This window comes from Ruditapes philippinarum, unplaced genomic scaffold (assembly GCF_026571515.1).
Source record: "Ruditapes philippinarum isolate M1 unplaced genomic scaffold, ASM2657151v2 ctg3840_1_1_1_1, whole genome shotgun sequence".
Lineage (NCBI taxonomy): Eukaryota > Metazoa > Mollusca > Bivalvia > Venerida > Veneridae > Ruditapes > Ruditapes philippinarum.
The window spans coordinates 1-20,062 of NW_026866514.1; the positions used below are offsets into that span (position 1 = coordinate 1).

The following is a 20,062-nucleotide window of genomic DNA, read 5'->3' on the forward strand; positions in this document are numbered from 1 at the left end:
TGACATTTACAGCATCTGTGAAATTTTACACCCAACAATAAAAAATGTCAATTTATATATTTCAGGAGCAGGCAGCAAAATTAAAGGCCCAGCTTGAGGCAGCGAGGGAAGCTAAGAAAAATGCACCAGCTGTTCCTCAAGGTCAAGGTCGAAAGAAACATGATGATGATGACTTTGTGACCTTGACCCGAACTGATAGGTCAGGGTTAGCTCGGCCTGTACCAGACAGTCAGCATCCTGTAGAATCGGGAGGAAAGAGGAGAAGGAAAAAGCAAAAGGTAAGCTAACAGTCACAAAGAGTAACATTGAACCAAATAAGATAGAAAGAAAGTTTCTAGGGACTTTTTTAGCCACTTTTATTCAATTTACACATTTATTTAGATGACAGAATTTGAGAAATACATGTACTTGAGTCACCTTTCATAATGGAGGTTATGTCTTTATAAATGAACATTAAAATGATGAATTATTTTGTAGAGATGAGTATGCAAAATTTTGCCCCCATTGTTAAAGGGTTCAAAGCCATAACAGGCAAAACATACTTTTCTGACAGTGTACTGTGAAGCTGTCTTTCCTTAGTTCAAAAGAAAACTTGAAATATAGTGTGTCTGTTTTTAACATGAAAATTGCATATATAAGTGAATGGAATAAAATATTTCATAATACAATATTCCGTGTAATACCTGCTATTTTTTTAGATTTTCTTTATAGTTTCTACATGTCCGCACCAACTTCAAATTTTTTTTAAACATTCTTTAAATAAGGTATTCTTGTCATGGTACATGAGAGAGAATATTACATGAGTGGGCTATTCTGATAGATTGTATTGCTTGGATTATTACGTAAAACCGACTATTCCCATGAGTCTGTACTGCAGGTGTGAATACAACTGTACACATTCAATGAGGGTGATATCATCTTCACAAATAGCATTTTCATGTAATTGTTCTTTTCTTCCATGCCTTCTGAAAATCTGATGAAACTCAAGGAATTATATTTCCTTAAAGGCCCATTATGCCTCAGAAATGATTTTATTTTTATTTCTCAAAAGTTTTTCATGATGTTGTACTTTTAAAGTTTCCAAAAAGTTACCAATTGGCTAATTACCTGAATGATCTTTTGCACCTGTTTCTCTTTGGTAATAAGTAATAGAAAGAGCATCTAAACACAAGGTTATCTGATTTGTACAAGGGGGTTTAGCCCTCAAGTATAAATCAGATTGCCGAGTGTTTTGATGTTCTCTCCCTTTTGACTCATAGACAAACATAAAAACATGTTCCCCATTGTCACAGTATTAAACCCCAGAAAAAAGTAACCAATGTGCGAGCATCTGAATATGACTTTTCTATCGTTATCTCTTTCCCTGTTGTTGCAATATGTAAACCCCAGGAAAAATTAGCCAATCAACGAGCATGCTCTAGACATACAGTGAGTGTACCTGCACTCCAGTTAAAGCACTGTGCATGTATTGGTATACCATTTTACTCTGACATGTTTTCAATAGTAAAGTCTCCAAACTATGATACAAGTACAGTTATAGCGAATTATTTTTTTATATGAGACAAAATAAAACTTTATTTACAATTTCCTACATTTATGACTAATTATTTCATATTTATTGCTACTTTCTTCAGGTAACAAGCATCTAACTCTAAAACCTTTATTTAAGCATAATAAAATTTATGTTTGCCCTTTCTTAAGAAGTAAAAATTTATTTATTTCTGAGGCATAATGTGCCTTTAAGAATATATGTAAGAATATATAATGTAAATGCATATGAAGTCACATCTTGATCAATAATTTAATGAAAATGATGTACATCAGTCATGTATTTTCATCAGAAAACATACTCATGTATAATAAGTATGATTGTTCTGCTGTGTACGAGATGCTTGATATAGTTTTACCTCTGTCAAAGCTTATTTGAGCCGTGTCATAACAAAACCAACATTGTGCGTTTGTGACCAGCATAGATCGGTCCAGCCTGCACATCCCCGCAGTCTGATCAGGATCCATGCTGTTCGCTATCAGTTTCAATACTTTTAATAGGGTTTGTAAGCGAACAGCATGGATCCTGATCAGACTGCGCGGATGCAAAGGCTGGTCTGGATCCATGCTGGTCGCAAACGCACTATGTTGGTTTTGTCGTGACGCGGCTCATATATTCATACCTGTAATGATATGTTATGCAAGTAGAACACTCTTCCTGTCTGATGATTACTAGTGGTCATTCTAATGATTATGATCTTCATAAGATAATAAATTGATTTACCTAATAACTTTTTTCTGATAAATATTTTAAATTGCCACTCTGGTAAATGAAATAATTTCTTACATATCAGACAAGAAAAACCTGTCATACACCCACTATGTGTGACAAGTCATGTGTTTTAAATGACGTCATTCCCACACATCCTTTATGAATGAATTGCATTCTTAGGATGACGTTATTGTGATGTTATGAATGAAGTTATATATGCTACTATAAGAAATATCATTAATTTGTAATATGCAAGAAAAAGAATCCAACTCCGGCTGTCGTCACAAACAAGAATATCTAGGCTCTTGGGTGACTGTTTAGAAGAAACTCAGCAGAACCTCATTACTGCTGTAAACAGTTACCCTCAAGCTAGATATTCCTGTCTGTACCGGCAGCCGTTGTAAGATCCTAATAAAATTGACTAACCTAATAAGTTTTTTCGGTTTGATAAATATTTCAGATTGAGACACACACTGGTAAACAAGGGGAGAGAACTCAATATTTTGATGATGATGACAAGTTTGACCTTAAAACACTGGTGAGTTCTTTTTATATGTATTTTCTTTAACCATTTCTACATTCATGTATTTATTCTAAGTTTGATTAGAAAAAATACAAATTTTCTTAATATGTCAAGATTTTTATATCATTTAATGTATATCTATACCAACGCAAAATTAAATCATTTGCTGACTGTTGTTCCAGAATTATCATTCTTACTGTGTAAATTGACTTAAAAATTTAAAAATTCAAACGCTTTTAAATTAAAAAGAATTCTTATTGAAATACTTTATGCTTTTTTTCCCCAACAAAACATTCACAGCCTCTGGAAAATAAGATGGTTAAGTCATGGTTTAATTATGGTCATGTAACTAGTTTTTTAAACATGGATACATGTTTATCATTCAGGTTGAACGAGAGAAAATGGGTACAGCAGAAGATCAAAACCAGATGTTTGCCAGACTGGCTGGAAGGGTATGTTAAAAAATTATGAAATTTACCAGTTATAAAATTGTGATGTCATGGTATTTTGTTTTAAATGTATTCATTTTGATTCAAAATGCATGTCTCTTTGCTCTTAGTTCACACTAAAACACAGTCAAACTAAGTGTGACCAAATATAAGTAAAGATGGCCATAGTTTTACTCAAATCTTATTTCACACAAAAATGGATGGTAATGATTAGAAAGTTATACATTTAAAAAGATATTATTTTCCCTTTAACCCTTAAAGCAGCATGCCTTCAGATGCATGCTAATTTTTGTGAAAATTTTAAAAAAGTTTTAAAAGTAAAGTATTGTGAAGTGAACAAAGAAAGTAATTTACATATTACAAATGGCACTTACAATCCATGTACATTTCCAAAAAGAGGTAAAAATATGCAAAAGTAGCCCTAACTGCGTTAGTTACACAGTAGTAATATGGTGATTAATACTTCAAAATCAGTCAATAATTGCACACAACATGTAAATCATTACTTGAATCTTGATTCTTTTTACTTTTCTTTTAAATCTTAGAACACTTTATCAAGTTTGTTTTTGTTGAAATATTTTGGTTCTTTTGGAGACATGCAGCTTTAATACTACTTTTTGGTTTGAATTTGGATTTACAATAGTAATTGCAGAGATGTGACTATGGATACAAATGTAACAATATTTATTAGCTCCCTTGACAAAATAGTTAGCTCCCTTGACAATAGTGACAGCTATATTGGGGTGGGGGTCATTATTCAATATATATATCATTAAAAAAAAGAACATTAGGGAAATAAATAGCTAATTTTGGTCAATTATAAAATTCTCATACATATGTGAAGAAAAAATTCATTGAAGCACCAATATAAAAATGTTTTCAACAGTTTACATAAAGATCACAGAATAGTGACAGATTTTTATGTTATCTTTAGCATATGATATACATGTATCAGGAATGACATAAATTGGTGACCAGGGGAAGTAAAGCAATTACATGAACATGAAAAGTCTCTGTACAAGAGGAATTTGCAAGTTAATATCTCTGCGAGGAATTAAAAGGTTAAAGGGGCAACATTCGCTGCCGCGGCAGCGAGTATTTGTGGGTGTGGCTAATCAGTGATGTAAAACTGTCTGTTATAAACCATGAGCTAAAAATAGAATGCAGTGTTAACCTGCAGAGAGAATGTAAACAAAACAGCATATTTTACACAGGAGAGGTTTAATGGATGTTTTATATAACTCACAGGTTAATCAGATTAATTAAAAGACATTATCAAGCCATCTTGTCCAGATATTATTTTTGAAGTCAGTTGTTTTTCATCAAGTCAGACAACTATGTCCAAATCCAAAGGATGTGCCTTACATGGGACATTTCTTTTAAGAAAAACTGCTAAAAATGATCTTGACAGGAATTTAAAATATTTTTAAACTATTAATATATAAAGATTTTATACAAATGATAAACATTTGTGAAATGTAATTTTGACTACAAGATATTTACAACAAAATATAGTGTAAATGAAATATAGAATAGAATAGAATAGAATACGTTTATTCAACAATAAGGAATTGAACTTACGTTCCTCTTCCATACATGCAATTACATATAAACATAGGTCAATATACATGCATAAACATATTATAGTTATATATTCATAATTTTACATATTATACAATTTACAAAACAAAAAGGAAAACATCATACTACAAGACATAATCAAAACTATAATCAAAGGTAGAGGATGAGCCATAAATATTATACGTTAGTACTAGCATTGCGAAGTTTTGATGCATGAAATAAATAGGAGGTCAAATTATTTAACACAGATTTCTTCTTTGATTTTAACAGTTCGCAAAATTTCCACATGCTCGGTTTTTTCCAATATTTTTTTGATATATACTGTTTTCTTAAGTCACTATATTTTTTACACACCAGAACATAATGGTATTCATCTTCTATGTCCGTGCTAGATTCACATATTTGACAAAGTCTTTCATTCCTGTCTAATCTATTTCTACCATAGCGTCCGGTTTCTATCCTAAGATTGTGTGCCGATATTCTTAGTCTAGTTAACAAATAACGTTTGCTTTTCGGCAAGATATTTAGATACTCTTCGTAACAGAATTCAGTTTTAATATGTCTATATAATGAACACAATACACTGTTATTGCTTATATTCTCCGACCATTCTTGTTTATAACTGTCAGTCAGTCTTTGCTTAAACTCCATAAGAAAATAATTGGATTGTACTGATAACGGATTTTCCCATACATAACCAAAACCGTATGAATATAGGATATTTCTTATATTACTAGTCCAATTTGTTTTCCCGTTATTAAAATCCTCTAATGATATGTCATACAGCTCTTTCAGAATACAGTTATCAGAATTGTTAATCTTTAACCAGTATTTTACTGCACGAACATAGCGGTTAATAAATAACGGATACCTTCCTAGTTCGCCGTAAATGCTAGCATTGCTTGAACTTATTTTCACATTTAAAACCCTTTTTACAAAACTTTAAATGAATGCGCTCTAATTCTTTAGATTTTATTACTCCCCATACCTCGCATGAGTAGTTCAAAATGGAAGCAACAAAAGCATCAAATAACTGACAATACGTACTTAGTTTTAAATCAAAGTGTTTAATGTTGTTCAATAAGAAGTTCAAAGCTTTAAGACCTTTACCAGCTAGAACGTTTTGATTTGAATTGAAACTTCCAGACGAGCTAAATACGACTCCTAAGTAATTAAAATTTGAAACAGTTTCCAAGTTAACACCATTATAGGTCCATTTTTCGTTTTCTTCTGGGTCTTCCTCCCTTTTTTGAAGATGATTACTTTAGTCTTTTCCGTGTTAACTTCAATACCCATAATTTACAGTACTCACTCAATAAATCTAAATTTCTTTGTAGATCATCCGGACTTTCGCCTAAAATCGCCATGTCGTCTGCATACATAAGAAGCATTAATGTAACTTCTTTTAACGTTATTCCATTTTGATTTTCTTGTAAATATATTTCGATGTCTTCAATAAACAGAGCATAGAATAATGGCGAAGTTATGTCCCCTTGTTTCAAGCCTATAGCAATATTGATAAAGTCAGAGTATTTTTCACAATGTTTGATTTTACTCCTCACTTCAGTATACATAGATCTAAGCATACGGAGCATCTTTCCAGAAATCCCTAAATTATACAGCTTATACCATAAAGCATTTCTGTTAATAGAATCGAAGATTTTCTTCATATCTACCATAGCCACATATAGTTTTTTTTTCCATTATTCAACATTTTTTTTCCCCCTAAAGTATGAAGGGGGCAAAAAAGCGTTTTTTTGGTAAAAAAAAATTCCGCGTTTAAAACCCAAAATGCGCATCCGTTTTTAATATTATATTTACGGGAAACCAAAAAAGGGGTAATTTCTGTTTTTTTAGAAACTGAGGGAAAACCCAATTTAGCTTTTTACAACTTTTTAAAAGTTTTTTTTAACCGGCGTTTAATTTTTAAACCTTTTAGTCCCCTTTTTTATATAATGGTATAAATAAACCCCTCCTCCATTGATCCGGGAAAATATCCACTATAAAAATTGTTAAAAAAATATCAACAATATTTTCCGTTTAAAAATATTCCCCTGTTTTTTTGAAATATTCTTTTAATCAAGGGGTCTAAGGAGCCATTTTTTCCGCGTTTTAGAGATTTAATCGCTTTCAAGATTTCATCTGACGTAATAACCCCGTCGAGCTCTTCATATATGACGTCATTATGGTTCAGATTTCTCTTACAAAATTCCTCTGCGTCGTGATTGCCTGAGATTGAAATTTCCTCAGATATCCCTTTAAAATATTCGTAAAAATCGGCTATATCAATATTTTCTCCTTTTCTGCATTTCTTTTTTTGAGAAGTACGACCAAAATGCTTTGGGATTTTTTCCACGTAAGTTTTCAATTTCGGGACATTTTCAACTTAGTATATATTTTTTTCTTCCTCTTCAAAACAGTTTTGTACTCTCTCTTTTTTAGATTAAAATAATTTCTATTTTCGTCTGTTTTCGTACAATTAAACAATTGCAATGCTTCGAGGTATTCTAATTTCTTATTATGACATTCGTTGTCAAACCACTGAGACCTTTTAACAGGATATTTTTTGTGTACAAAGCCTGTTTGTTTACGTTTCTTTACTGTTGTTTTGAACAGCGGAGAAGCAACATTGTTTATAAGACTTACAAAATCACTAACACATTTGTTTATAGATGTTTTATCACAATTATCATGACCAATTAGTATAGCATTAAAAAATCGGGTAGTTTCGATATCAAAGATCTACGAAAAAGCGTCTCTCTTATCGCTGTCCCCAACGTATACAAGTATCCCCACCGTGTGTTTGTTGGTCAAAGTGATCTTTTAGTCCTCCACTATTAATCGAGAATGCTAACGGGTGCGTGATCTGAGAACTCATTAAACTCTTGTTGTTTTCAAAGGAACTTATTTGATCAAAACTGTCTTCTTTACACAAATCAGATAATCGATTGTACTACAGCCACTTACACTGTTAAAAAGTAAATGATTCACCATTTTCCAATCGACCGTTACAAATTCGTATACCTGTACTTTTACCACAAATCTATTAATTGTAATCCATATGAATTGCTAGTTAAGTCCACTGAATGCCTTAATAAAGGTTTATCGGGACAATAATCGGCATCATTTAACGATGAAATATTTGCATCAAAATCAATATAATCTTTCTTACATCCGACTCTAGAGTTTAAGTCTCCAGCGATGATAGTAGTACCTAATGATTGAAAATCGAAAATATCAGCTTCTAGAATTTCAAATAAATTGCAGTTAATGGTATTGTAAGCTGGTGACTTATCTCCCCATATATACACGCCACATAAATAAACATCACTTTGTAATGAGAAGAATGTTTTGTCTAACTTGATCCAAATAATTGTATCGTAATGATTTCTGATTATTGTGATACCGTCTTTGATACATTCTTTGTAGTATAAAGCAATACCTCCAGAACTTCGTTTAGCTTTCTTACTTTGAAACTTTCTATAAAAGTTGTGGCAAATGTAATCATGAAAATCAATCTTACTGTTTCGGTTATTCCATGTTTCTAACAAAAATACGATATCATACTGTAACAACAATGATTCAAACTCTTTACATTGCATCTTAGAGTTGGTTAATCCATGACAATTCCAGACACACACTTTCAGATCATCCTCTTGTAGCCGCTATTCTACTTTTCCATATTTTCCATCTGTATATATTTTTCCATTGACTATTAGTTTGTTGTACTTGATATAAGCGTCCTGTCGGTCTTTCCTTGCCTTTAACATAATTGGAATAAGTTTACGTCGTTGTGCTCCTACCTCTGCCGGATATTGGTCGTGCATATAATAACCGGATTTGGCTTCTATATTACCTCTGAATGACTTCACTTTAACTTTACTTTCATAATTATCAAAAACTGTCAAAACATTCCTATTTTTTCCTGTGATTTTATTGCCTATTCTCTGCACACGTTTAATGCACAATCTTTCCCTATCTTCAACATCCATCTTCAGGGTTTCCTCTAAGAACTTGCGAACTTGAATCAATGTTATTTCTTGCGTTTCGTCTTTATCTTCCGGTAATCCGCCAATGATCAAGTTATTCATCATGGATTTAGCTTCCATACTACAGACTGTATCTCGTAATTTGTCATTTTGATGCTTGATATTCTGCAATTCCTCTTTTGTTTTGTCCATTTCAAATTCGTTTGATTGCATTCTGTCATGTAATATATCCAGCCTGTCCACATTTCTACTCACTCTTGAGTCAATATCTTTCCATAATTTATTTAATTTTTCATCAACATTATTGACTTTTTCTTCCAGACGTTCCAATTTATCCAATCTCTTGGACATCTCGTTAAATTTCGAAGTCAAAAAGTTCATGATATCATCATTAGTAACACATTTAAGATTCCCTTGGCTGGAGCTCGGACAATCTTGGCCAGACATTGTATTACAGCTATTCACTGTCGATACCGACGAACCGTTATTTAACATGTTTTGCACGAATCCTTGCGTTTGACCTAGTGACGTTGTCAAACCATCCGTTAATCCTTCATGCTGACCGTTACTGGTCAAATTTGTCATCTGCTGTTGTGAATTCACTCTTGCGTCACAATAACTACCTGTATACTGCGATGTATTCACACTATCATCATAACAGTCCGAGTTCAAAAATTGAACAAAAGATCCGCTAGTACTTGAACTATCCCATGTAGGACTTCCCGCGATTTTAGGGTCTTTGTTACCTTTATCAGATTTTGATTCACTACTTGTACTACTGTTTTTTCTTTTATTCCGACCTTTTTGTGGCATAATAGTATAACTATAATATTCCTCATCAAATATCCAACAAACTCATATAATTTTCTTGAGAATATACCTGGAAGTTACTTTTACTGTTTTCATGAAGTTTAAACCATTTAAATACAAGTTGAATCAGTACTTTGAAATTCAAAAAAAATCATAGATTAATGGATTATTGTAAATTTGTTGGATATAAATACTTTTTGATAAAGTAAGATCAGTAAAAGTTATTGTTTTTTCTTATCATGTATTCAGCATTAGAATGTGTCGTCTGCTGAAAATCTCCCTCCCTAAAATATATATCGTCTGCTACAAATCTCTCTCACTGAAATAAACACTGCCACGTGCATCTGTTTACTACTGAAGGTTCATGACCTGTAATGATCAGTTGGCTCCTCCCATGGAAATTCAAATTTCAAATTTGACAGCCAGTATTTTTTTCCAGAAACACACTTAACAAAGTTTTATTTTGAATAATTTTGGTCAATCTATATCAAGAATATCTATGCCTACATACATGCCAAGTGTTGTTTAAATGCATTTGGTAATTAATCTTAAATCTTTGAAAAAGGGTCCCTGAAGTGAAGCATGCATAAAATTAATAAGAAACCTGCCCTAGCGCCATCTGCTGGCTTTTATAGTCCAGTTGGGCCTTTAAGATAATAGTGTAGTGGATCCTTCCACTATATGTATTATGAAACCACTTGCTTACTTATAGGATAACTATAAAATGTAAGCTGAAAAATTAGATGTTAAAAGTTAGAAGTATTAAAACTCATGCAGGCTGACTTTGCATGTTACTAATTTAAACGCGTCTTATATTTAAGCTTGATTATGACCATATTTTGACCCATCATCCGAACCAACTGTACACATAATTATGGTATATACTACATTTAATATTTATAATACTGGTATATGATAAATAGCCTGTGTTACCGGGGATGATTTTAACCACTTTAAGTCTGCTTAAAAACTAGGACTATGACTTAAAAAGTAGCAAATGCATTATCTATGGTACCTAGTCACAAAATAATTAAATTCTATTTCTTACTTCATCTCTGTGCCAATTGTTTCAATCTCGAGCACTTCCCATAATAAAATTATAAAGGATAACAGAACTTGGCAAAGAAACTTTATTTCAAGTAAAATACTTATATTATTTACAGAATGCAAATTTGCATGTTCAATTTAACTATACTGATACACACTTATAAAGAGTCATTGATTTTTTTTTTCTAATAGAATTTTTGCACACTTTTTTTTTGATATTTAATGGTTGTTTTTTTTTACTTGCTGATCATTGGCCTAATTAGAATTAAAAGCTTAGCATCACTTTACCATGATATTTTCCAATAAATCCATTTATTTATTTATTCATTTAATACAAGATCAAAAAGCATTTGCAAAAATGAACAAGATTTTCATATGCTTATTTCCATACAATCATGATATTAATCAATGTCTATTCTGGTATAAGCTAAAGACTTGAATAACATTGGAGTTGAATGTCCCTATATATAGTCTATCAACATTCTCACATAGGGCAATACTGACTGGCTTCACTAGATTGTGTTTATCATCCACAAAAAGTTTCATTTTCTTTAGATCTGCTGATAATTGATGAACATTGTTAGAACCCCGCCCACAAACATAGACAAGCCCCTCCCCGTCTACTGCAAGTTGAATTGGTGCAGCCAGCTGATCATCTTTGTAGATTGCTTTGACTTTTCCATCGAAAGTCATACTAATTATAATATTCTTGTTGCTGTCGGAAATATAAATGTAACGTTTGTTTGGGCTTAAGGCAAGGTGCTTTGGAGAGCTGATTGTTATAGCAGACTCATCAAAGCATTTTAAGACATTTCCTGACATATCAAGAATCTTAACTCTCGCTGGGTCTAGATATGTTACGACTAAACGCTTCCTTCCACATGTTATACCGTAACACTCGTATCCAACTTTCACATCTTCCGTCTTCACCACTGTCATTGTATCTGAAAGTGTTAGAAATCTGGCGACTCCAAGCTCGGGGAAAGTGATAACAACTTGATTATCATTAACTTTAGCTACACCCCAAGGTGCTGACGGCATGGGAAGAGCTGACAAAATTTTGTTTTCAAGTAAATCCTCTATTATATATATTGAACAGTTTTTATTATCTATGATTACAAGTTGGTTTTCATTCAGTAGACACAAACTTGTGTACATCACTGACTTGATTGGTAGTTCTGACAGATGAATAGCACTCTTCTCCTTATCCGTTGGTTTCACTTTTTCATTGATTGAGAAGAAGTTGCTTGTTGTCTCGATTGTGTCCAATGTAAGACTATTTGACTCGGGTTTTATCTTGAACTCACACGTGTGACAGCTCTTCTTTATCTCTTGTAAATCTTGTTCATAATTTTCAAGATCCTTTTGACTTGTTTTAACAGCTATGTAAGTACTGCATCTTTCCCCTGATTTTTGTTTGCTATCAATGTTTAAAGACAGTTTTTCAAGACCATTTGCTATATCTCTATGTTTTTGTTCGATGCAACTTAATTTTGTCAAGTCTGTGTCTTTGATATGCTCAATTTTCTCTTCCATTTTAGTTTCCGACACTTTTAAATTCTTTTCTAATATTTTCTCCTTTTCATTAAAGATTGCTTTAGTTTCCTCCCTTTTCTGCTTTAATTCTCTAAGAATTTCCTCAGCATCATGTATCTCTTGGTCGTAAACTTCAATTATTTCCTGTTTCATCTCTTGAAGGGTTTTCTTCATTTTCTCTGTGTGTGTGTAAATGGTCTTTTTGGCTTCGATTTCTTGAAGACTGATACTTTCTGTATTGAAATTCACCTTTTTCTGCGATTCTTCTAGCTTTGTGTGTAAATATTTTATGTAATCTTTTATATCTTCAATACCTTCTGTATTTGAATCATGGCTGACAAAAGAGGAAATATGTCCGACATCTTCACAGTTTTTATGAGTTTCAGTTTTACATTCACTGCAAGCAAAGTTCTCACAAGTAGGACAGTAGAATTTAATCAAGTGCTTTGAATGAACGGAGCATTTTTCTACACAGTAATCAGTCGGCATATTGCTGGTATCCTGTTGTGTATGTTCAGGCATATATCTCCCATGGTACACAAGGCAGGTTTTACACATGTAGTCACAGCAGTCAGTACATAGTCCTTCTGCTCTCGCATATATGCCATGAAGATTGCATGGTTCACAAAACATGTCACCAACTTCATCTGATGCGTATGCAAAATCACTCATATTGAAACACAAATATTTACAGTTATTTTGATTAAAATTTCTGTGATTTATACCAGGAAGTTATGTTGTGCATTTCCTGTATATGTAATTGTCAATATCTGTTTCAATTTCATACATCAATTTACCATGCTAAGGTTTTGTAACAACCCATCCATTTATTCCAAACTAACACATTTTCAAGGTAACACTAGTTTATTAAAAGTATTCTCTCTAACTACACATGTTACATATGTTACAATCAGATTAGATCTATGTTTATGCTATTTTTAGAACAAATAGCAGTAACAGATAACTCTAAATTACTTTTTAGATAAGCTATAATGAGTTTTCTCCCTTTGTATTTGATTAAAATGGCTTATAAATTGCATCATTGAAAATTTAATAAATATCTGAATGGGTTATTTTAGAGGTAAGCTTTTGTTGTAAGGGGAAGGTTTTTGTGAACTGTTTTGATTTTGTATTGAATGGTGAAGATTAATATTCATATAGATTTGCAGTTTCAAGTTAATGTTACCATAACAGAAACACATGCAAACTTGATTATTTTTCATGGGTTTGGCAATCTTGATTCTATCCAGTCACCAAAAGTTAATTCTAATTAATAATGGTTAGTGCTCATTTAGATCAATTTAAATGACTGTTTCTTATTCTCAAACTATGCCTTCTGGGGAAATATATTCATGACCTTTAAATAGGGCTTGAACAAACAATTCCTTGGACGGGAGGGCAGCTTAGCGATACACAAACTGCTAAGCCTCTAAAGTCTCCTCCTAGACAAAGTACAGCGTAGAATAATGTAATATAAATTTTAATTTAATATTTCAGGCAGCCCAGAAAACGGATGATGATTTTCAAGTTGATGATGTCTTCCTCAGTAAGGCTAATAGAAAACAGTCCGAGTCTATCCTGGAGCAAAAAGACAAAGCTGCAGCTATATACGGTTGGTGCTTAAAAATAATTTACTAAAGTTATGTCTATGTTTATGATGTGTTTCTAATAAAAAAATACGGACTCATGTAGAATAACTCTAGTTAGCTGTTATATTTTATACAAGACAGAATTACTGCAAAGTCTGTTACAGAAAATTAACAGTGTTTGACATGTTCTAGTTAAATGAATAAAGGAATATAGAAATCAAGTCTGGTTAAAACATGAAACTGTATTATTTTATTCAGAAATACAAAGTTTTGACTCAAAGGTCTTCATTAGGTATAGTTAAGTATAGTTATTTACAAGAAATGACATCGACGTCATACGTTGTCAGTGAGGTCATAACGTCGTTAGTGACAACAATGTCAGACATTGTTAGTGACAGCAAGGTTATACATCATCAGTGACAACAACGTTATACGTGGTCAGTGACAACAACGTCATACGTTGTCAGTGACAACAATGTCATGTCGTCGGTGACAACAACGTCATACATCATCAGTGACAACGTCATAATATGTAGTCAGTGACAACAACGTCAAAATGTGATGAATAATTTGTCATATTTAATCAATATGCAGGATCACAATTGATACAAAAACACTGTTAAAGATATACTTTGGTTGGAGAAAAATTCCATTTAGAGTTATGCCCCATTTCTTACTGTCGAGCACTGAGAATAGTCAAGTGTGCTGTCTTAGGGACATTCAATGTTGAAAATAATAAAATTTTTATAACATTTTAAATAATTTTTGTTTCAGAACATAAGAAAATGGCAGCATCACTGGAGAAGTGTAGGTTTTGTTTTGGCAATGTGCCAAAACATCTTATCATTGCCATTGGCACAAAGGTAAACATTTTTGTTTCAGCCCATATCTGCTATTGGTTATAACCTCACAAGGGATTGACTTTTTTAGTAAGGAAGTTAAAACATAAATAAGGTCTAGGCTTACTGAAAGTTAAGGATTATATATGCCTAAAATGTGCATGGCATAGTTTTCTTTTTAGGAAACAATTTGAAATCATACTGTTTGGATGTAAAATATTACAATTGAATAAATTTGAGCCAGTTTGTCCACAAAAAATTACATATGATATGAGAAAAATATATAAAAAATGCTCATACTCCTTTAATTACTGGGGAAACATAGTTATAAAACTAGTAACTTCAAATCCTTTCATGAGAAACATCACATAGATTGTTATAATTTATATGTTTTTTCCAAACCTCTTCACAGGTCTTTCTCTGGATATTTATTCTTAAAATCTTAGACTCTGATGCTTAAATGATGAAAAGCAGAACGTCATTACAATGTAGATTTAGTTTTATTTCCAGTCTCTCATTCAGGAAAGATGTAAAGTTATTTAAAGTGTAAGAAAGGTGGTCACTAATCTTACTCCATTGTGCAACATGTATAATTTTAGAATTTAAATATTTACTTTATAGAAATGTGTTTAAAGATTGATTAATTGTTTAGTTTAATCATATTTTATTGCTTTTTTTCCCTTTTCTGTACAAAACAGATACAATGTCATATGCAAACATAAAACCAAACATTTACGAATGAATTAAAATATTTACATGTATGCTGTAGTTGTTCATAAAAAGCAAAAAGGGTCTGACCACAAGTTTTAACAACATAAGAGATTTGGCCCTACTCACATGAATTGTCTATATAGCTATGTGTTTTTATATAGAGATTTATTTCAGGTGTACCTGTGTTTACCAAACAACAAATCTTTGTCTGAAGGTCACTGTTTAATTGTACCAATGCAGCATGTAGCCTCAGGAACAACGGTTGATGAAGATGTATGGAGTGAAATACAGGTGACAAGAAATTTTACTAAAATCACAAAACAACAGACCACATTTTATTACATAAACACTGTGCACACTTAAAGGAACTGCACTGAGGTCCAAAAGCCTAAGAACAAAATCTGGCAAAATCTGAATTATCTGAATGACCTTACCCAAAAGGTCGAGCTGTATGTATAAAATTGTAATTTTCAGAGAAACTTCTATCATACTGTTTCATACTTTATTTTTCTTATTATAATGTATGAAGTTTAAAAACTTGTTAATTACGGAATGGTGATTTACACTTTGTATATTTGAAGGTATTTAGAAGAACAATTACGGAATGGTGATTTACACTTTGTATATTTGAAGGTATTTAGAAGAACACTTACAAAGATGTTTGCAGATCGAGACGAAGATGTGGTGTTTATGGAAACTAGTATGAAGCTTAAACAGTTCCCGCATATGTGTATAGAATGTGTTCCCATGGACAAAGAAGTTGGCGATCTTGCACCTATATATTTCAAGGTGGGACAAATTCCATTTCTATGTTTCTAGAATTGTTGTTATCTGATGTTTATAAATTCAGTAAAATTTTATATGTGGGCATTTCAAAAGTGAATTATATTTACCTAAAGGCCTTTATATCCACATAAAGTTACTACCATAATGTATGTAAATGCACATTTTAGCTCAATTGGGAGGTGAAAAAAGAATTAATAAGTGTTTATTTATGCATAAAGATAATCCAAATAGGTACAAAAAAGTGTGTATTTATATGTTTATTTATTGGAGATGCATTTTTAAACAAAATTGAAAAAACGACAAACATTATTGTGATTCGTAAAAGGTGTAAACATGCAATATCTATTGATGTACTTTGTTATATTGAATTATTACTACAGCATTCTAAAATTCCCGAATCTGGATAAATTGAAGAACTTAATTGAAATATTGATTTCACCCTTAACCTGCTGAATTTATATAATGGTCTTGATCTGCTTTTAACTTGGAACAGTTCATTCAAAGTTTTAAGGAATTTCAATTTCAATATCAAAACCAAAAAAATGAGCATATGTTTAGGCTTGCCTGGCTCTACACTGTTGCTAACACTTTTAAAATGAAAGACTGACTTATTTGAGAAGAAATAATTATTTGAGAATAAGTTTTGTCCTGTTTTTCAGAAAGCCATACAAGAGAGTGAGAGCGAATGGTCACAGAATAAGAAAGTTGTGGATCTCAGTCAAAAAGATATCCGACACTCTGTATGTATTTTATACATTTTAAGCACTCTACTTTTTTTCTTTTTTTCTTTTGGGGGGGGGGGGGGGGTGGAGGGGGATATAGTCTGTGTGTCTGTCAGCACCTCTGAAAATAAAAATGAGGCTATCTTACTGTAAACAGAGCTCATTCAGTAACAACAAAAATAAGGGGCCAATGGCTCCTTAATACATTTCAGTTGCACATCAGTCCATAGTAAGGCTCAACAGTGGAACCTTGTGGCATTTGTGTCAAATGGGGACATTTCTTTGTTAGTTTATGATATTGTAATGTCTTATTGTTACTTTAAGCAGGTAAAGAATTAAAACAAATTTCTGAGTGGAGCTACCTGTAAAGAGTTAATGTTTTAAAACATACATGATGTTTTGAAGTGTATAAAAAAAATACGGTATGCATTATTAGAAAAAGATAATAATTATATTATACATTTAATCTGAGATACCTACATTATACTAGTTATTTTTCAATAAATATATTTTTATTTAATATTATGTGAAATTTATTTATTATGCCCCCATTTCAAAGAAAAGGGGGTATATTGCTTTGCACTTGTCGGTCCGTCGGTCTGTCGGTCCGTCAGTCCGTAGACCAAATGGTTTCCGAGTGATAACTAAAGAACCCTTAGGCCTAGGAACTTCAAACTTGGTATGGTGATTGGTCATGACCAGTAGATGACCCCTATTGATTTTGGGGTCAAGGGGTCAAAGGTCAAGGTCACATTGACCTTGTAAGCAAAAACGGTTTCCGATCAATAACTAAACAACCTTAAGGACTAGGAACTTCAAACTTGGTATGGTGATTGGTCATGATCAGTAGATGACCCCTATTGATTTTGGGGTCAAGGGGTCAAAGGTCAAGGTCACATTGACCTTGTAAGCAAAAACGGTTTCCGATCAATAACTAAACAACCTTAAGGACTAGGAACTTCAAACTTGGTATGGTGATTGGTCATGATCAGTAGATGACCCCTATTGATTTTGGGATCAAGGGGTCAAAGGTCAAGGTCACATTGACCTCTTGGGTAAAAACGGTTTCCGATCAATAACTAAAGAACCCTTAGGCCTAGGAACTTTAAACTTTGGTATGCGTGATTGGTTATGACAGCAGATGACCCCTATTGATTTTGGGTTTAAGGGGTCAAAGGTCAAGGTCACATTGACCTTGTAGGTAAAAACGGTTTCCGATCAATAACGAAAGAACCCTTAGGCCTAGGGACTTTAAACTTGATATGGTGATTGGTCATGATCAGTAGATGACCCCTATTGATTTTGGGGTCAAGGGGTCAAAGGTCACATTGACCTCTTGGGTAAAAACGGTTTCCGATCAATAGCTAAAGAACCCTTAGGCCTAGGAACTTCAAACTTGGTATGGTGATTGGTCATGACCAGCAGATGACCCCTATTGATTTTGGGGTTAAGGGGTCAAAGGGCAAGGTCACATTGACCATGTAGGTAAAAATGCTTTCCGATCAATAACTTAAGAACCCTCAGGCCTAGGAACTTCAAACTTGGTATGGTGATTGGTCATGACCAGCAGATGACCTATTGATTTTGGGGTCAAAGGTCAAGGTCACATTGACCTTGTATGTTAAAGCGGTTTCCGATCAATAATTAAAGAACCCTTAGGCCTAGGAACTTCAAACTTGGCATGGTGATTGGTCATGACCAGCAGATGACCCCTATTGATTTTTGGGTGAAGGGCCAAAGGTCAAGGTCACATTGACCTTGTAGGTAAAAATGGTTTCTGATCAATTAACTAAAAACGCTTAGGCCTAGGAACTTCAAACTTTGTATGATGATTGGTTGTGACCAGCAGATGACCCCTATTGAGTTTTGGGTCAAGGGGTCAAAGGTCAAGGTCATGACCAGTAGATACTTGATAACCCTTATTAATTGTTTGATCACTGGGTCAGAAGTCATGCATAATAACCTTATCACATGACTAATTGGCTGCTGATAGGGGGCATACATGTTTTACAAACATATCTTGTTAAATTTAAAACATCGATTTCATTGTTATTTAAATGTTATTAAGTGGAAGTTTTGTCTACTTTTTAGGTTCCAAAAGGCTTTCCATATTTTGCGGTAGATTTTGGTAACCAGGGTGGATTTGCCCATGTGATAGAAGATGAAATCAAGTTTCCATATTATTTTGGAAAGGTACTTTATTTGTCAGATCCACGTATAAATGAAATTTAAATCACAAATATATGACCCTAAGGAACAGTATTAAACAAAATACTGACATAACTTTGCATGGCTGTTATATTCCTAGTTTTTGTATCATTCTTCCATGAGGAAAATTAATTCGTTAATTTTCTTAGATGTCTTTCAAGATGGTGAAATCTTTAAGGAAGAAATTGCAAACCTTGTTTGAGACCAGTTTCATTCCCTTGTGATTTAAGCTATTCATATGGAATAGATTCTTGTGTACAACATATTTTTAATTATACAGACGTTTGAATCAAAAGGTTATTTGTGCTGTAAAATATGGTCTTGTAATCTACTATCTTTCAAAATGAAAGCCATTAGAGCTTAAGACAATGATAAAAGTGTTCTTAAAATAAAAGAACCTTAGCAATAACCCCATGCATGCAAGTGGCCATAATGATATAATCAAGCCACCAGTGTAGATTCAAACACGATGTCTGACCATTGACTACTAAATTTTATTAGTTTCAATATTTTGATGTTAAAATCCAATTATGCATCAGAAACGCATGTCCATTGCACAGATATAGCTTGGAGTATATCGTAAATGTTGTTGTATATAGATTCAGTCTTTCATTCTAATTCACATTATTGTTGTTGTCTTTCAGGAAATCATTGGTGGAATGATTGACGCTGATCATAGATTATGGAAGAAACCTCCAAAAGAGAATTTTGATGAGCAAAAGAAAAGTACTTTAGTTTTCTACCCTGTTTAAAAACCCTTATTTAAATTTGGGTCAAAATATTTTCCAAGAAAAATTTAATCAAAATAGAGTATAGTGAAATCGGATTGAAAGGTTTTAAAAAAAAGCTTCTTTTTGACAAAAGATTTAAAAAATGAGGTTTAAAAAAAGCTTCTAGGTGATTTTAGATTTAAACCCGCCAAATTTTCAACTCCCGGAGGGAGATTTTTTGTGGTTTTTAACTTTCCAAAAACTTCCCGTGGAAATGTGATAAATGAATTTCAGTGGGAAAA

The 20,062-nt window shown here is 32.7% G+C and overlaps 2 protein-coding genes across 2 annotated transcripts; one reads left to right on the plus strand and one right to left on the minus strand.

Annotated features, from left to right (window-relative positions):
- Positions 1-65: 65 nt before the first annotated feature.
- Positions 66-19,802, plus strand: LOC132732715 (CWF19-like protein 2; the record flags this gene model as incomplete). The annotated part of the gene is given in 10 exon segments (XM_060719189.1): positions 66-278; positions 2,721-2,798; positions 3,170-3,235; positions 13,693-13,807; positions 14,559-14,647; positions 15,509-15,625; positions 15,968-16,123; positions 16,780-16,860; positions 18,934-19,035; positions 19,695-19,802. Coding segments are annotated over 10 exon segments (1,125 nt in total), but the record flags the coding sequence as incomplete, so codon positions are not given.
- LOC132732714 (uncharacterized) lies at positions 10,964-13,208 on the minus strand. The gene has a single exon (XM_060719188.1). The coding sequence runs from the start codon at positions 12,865-12,867 to the stop codon at positions 11,065-11,067; it is 1,803 nt and encodes a 600-aa protein (XP_060575171.1). The 5' UTR covers positions 12,868-13,208; the 3' UTR covers positions 10,964-11,064.
- Positions 19,803-20,062: the final 260 nt, after the last annotated feature.

Coding starts and splice junctions, on each gene's coding strand:
- LOC132732714 (XM_060719188.1), bottom strand. CDS start 12,867: ATGAGTGATTTTGCATACGCATCAGATGAAGTTGGTGACATGTTTTGT.